Source organism: Notothenia coriiceps, unplaced genomic scaffold (genome assembly GCF_000735185.1).
Source record: "Notothenia coriiceps isolate Sejong01 unplaced genomic scaffold, NC01 NC01_scaffold00026613, whole genome shotgun sequence".
Lineage (NCBI taxonomy): Eukaryota > Metazoa > Chordata > Actinopteri > Perciformes > Nototheniidae > Notothenia > Notothenia coriiceps.
The window spans coordinates 358,320-361,014 of record NW_011359314.1 but is presented as its reverse complement, the minus strand read 5'-3'; the positions used below and the strand labels follow the sequence as shown (position 1 = coordinate 361,014).

At 40.1% G+C, this 2,695-nt stretch overlaps 1 protein-coding gene across 1 annotated transcript in view; it reads left to right on the top strand.

The window, feature by feature from the left end:
- rell1 (RELT like 1) overlaps positions 1 to 2,695 on the top strand; it is a gene marked incomplete at its 5' end in the record, with an annotated part of 17,745 nt that continues 15,050 nt past the window's right edge. Inside the window, one exon of the mRNA XM_010784912.1 lies at positions 1 to 229. Coding sequence (XP_010783214.1) covers positions 1 to 229 — 229 coding nt within the window. The remainder of the gene's footprint in view (positions 230 to 2,695) is intronic.

The window sequence follows — 2,695 nt, the reverse complement described above, 5'->3', positions numbered from 1 at the left end:
TCTCTCTTTCTTCCTTCAGATCCTCAGACTACAGCTTCTGTGACACAAAACGGTGAAGAAGTGACGAATAGCACGGAATACATCGCCTTCGTTCTTGTGCCTGTTTTCTTCCTCTTGGGCCTGTTGGGGGTGGTGATCTGCCACGTGTTGAAGAGCAAGGGCTACCGCTGCACCACTGAGGCCAATGATGGGGAGGAGTGCGAGGAGAACGATCCTGAGCTGGGCGGGGGTAAGGGAGTCTGAATGAAGGGGGAGGGGGATGAGGCAATGTGGACATATGACACTGTTTGACAGATTTGTGTTTATTGCATCGCTGTGCACATTGTTTGAAGGCATCCATCTTCCATTGCAGTACACACCCACTTTTATTGCTCATCCAGAATCATATATATATATAGATATATATATATATATATATATATATCTCAGTAGACAGTGAGGAAAGGAATTTAAAAGCGTTGAAAAGATACAAATAAATTGGTTAAGATAACAAACCAGGTCACATCATTTTATGTTGATGTGCTTTTAGGATTATTATTTTTTTCTCTCCCTAAAACGTAATGTATGGCAACAATGGTTATACAAAATAGCTTTACAGTTAGAGGCTTTTTTTATAGCATTGATATTTAAATTCATAATCTACATTCTAATGCTACGCAGCTTTCCATCCTGTTTAAATCTGGTATTTCTGCCCGGTTGCAAAATTAAATAAAGATTAGACTACGCTAATATTACATGGATTATTTAATGTATATGATAAGATTCCAGTGGTGGCTGTGCAGAGCTGTTTCAAAAAAAGTTTAATATACACTGAACAAAAATATAAACGCAACACTTTTGTTTTTGCTCCCATTTTTCATGAGATGAACTCAAAGATCTAAAACATTTTCTATATACACAAAATAACCATTTCTCTCAAATATTGTTCACAAATCTGAAAAAATCTGTGATAGTGAGCCACTTCTCCTTTGCCGAGATAATCCATCCCACTTCACAGGTGTGGGCATAATTCAAGATGCTGAATTAGGGACAGATATTGGGATTATTGCACAGGTGCTGCTTAGGGCTGCACAATAAAAGGGCACTCTGAAACATGCATTTTTGCTTTATTGGGGGGGTCTGGGGGGGTCCGAAAACCCAGTCCGGTATCTGGTGTTAGGTTAGGTAATGTTGTGAATTCGAGTGGCCACATGGTGGTGGTGGTTATGGTATGGGGCAGGCGTTCATGTTATGAACGATGAACACAGGCCGCCTCGATTCACCAACATTACCCGTAACCCTAACACCTAATCCTAACCCTCCATACCAGCATACTGACTGCGTTTTCGGACCCCCCCGACCCCCAGAATAACAAAAATTCTGCACTCGCCCCGAAACAGGGACTGTCAGCCATCTAGACATTACAATACGCTTTAAACAAAACAACAATAATCGTATCTATTTGGCTCAAACGTGAATGCACTTTTTGCAGAAAAATATAGCAACTACTATGTGAAAAATGGATGTGATTAAGGACAATTTTAAGTTCATACATTTTTGGCCTCATCTGTCGTTGCGTACAAAGGAAGCAGAATAACATAACATTCAAGTTCCCCATTAACCAATATTCTCAATATTCAACCAAATCTGTTTCTCTTCAAGTCACACGTTTAATGCTGTCGCGTTTAATGGAAAACAAAAATGCAGAAGAAGCAAGTTATTTTCAGTAGGTTCCGAATTACTCAATTGTCTGCGTGGTTTCCATCTTCCTGGTTCATGTGATTGGCTTGAAATTCAGGTTAGCAATATCCACAGTAACATCACTGGATGCTCCCACCTTTCCCCCAGGACTCACAGCTGCGTTCCACATGCGCTGTAGTCCTGAATCTACATGCAGTTTTGCTGTGCAGCGTACTGAAGGTCAGCAGGATGTTGATATGCCGTCTGTTTCTGGGAAAACTAGTAGAAAGCATGACATAATACAGAAACCTATGTATGTCAATAAAAGGCAGTAGTGGTTCGTTTTACACACCATCATTTAAAGGGTCACCTATTATGCAAATCACCATTTCATTTTTTTTTTATTGGTGTGTGTGTTAAGATTTCATGATTGTTTTCTGTCCTGATCCTATATATAAAAACCTGTCTGAAAATCGCTGATTCAGATTTGGCGCCACTTTATGATTCTAACGATGTTTTGGCTTGTGTAACCATGCCAATCACCTATTGGTACCTTGGACCCTGAAAACATTGTGTGTTTCCTTGTTTTTAGCTAGGACCTTCGCATAACCAAGTGGAAATGTGTGTGTGTCAGTGTGTTGTTATGTAAAGTGCGTCCGCAATTTTCAAATGAAAAGGAAAGGAGGTTTCAAACTCCTTTATAACCTCCTTTAGCTTAGGAACCACTGGACCCTCCCTACCGAATGGGAGGAGGAAATGCTGCCTCAACCAATGCCTTGCAAGCGCAGCATTTGCCCGTCACACAACGTCGGCCGTTCACGGAACAACATGATTGTGACGGAGAAATTATATCATGAAAGTTACGGTGCTTATTAAGCTTTTAAAACGTATGTGGTAAGTTGCCAAAAGTTGCTTTGTTTTGAACGGTTCATAAGTATTATAATCAAAAGGAAATATGAACGGTTTGAGTTTTACTGAACATGTACAAATAAAGTCAATTTCCACTGAGCTGTGTGGGGTTCTGTTCAACTTTTAA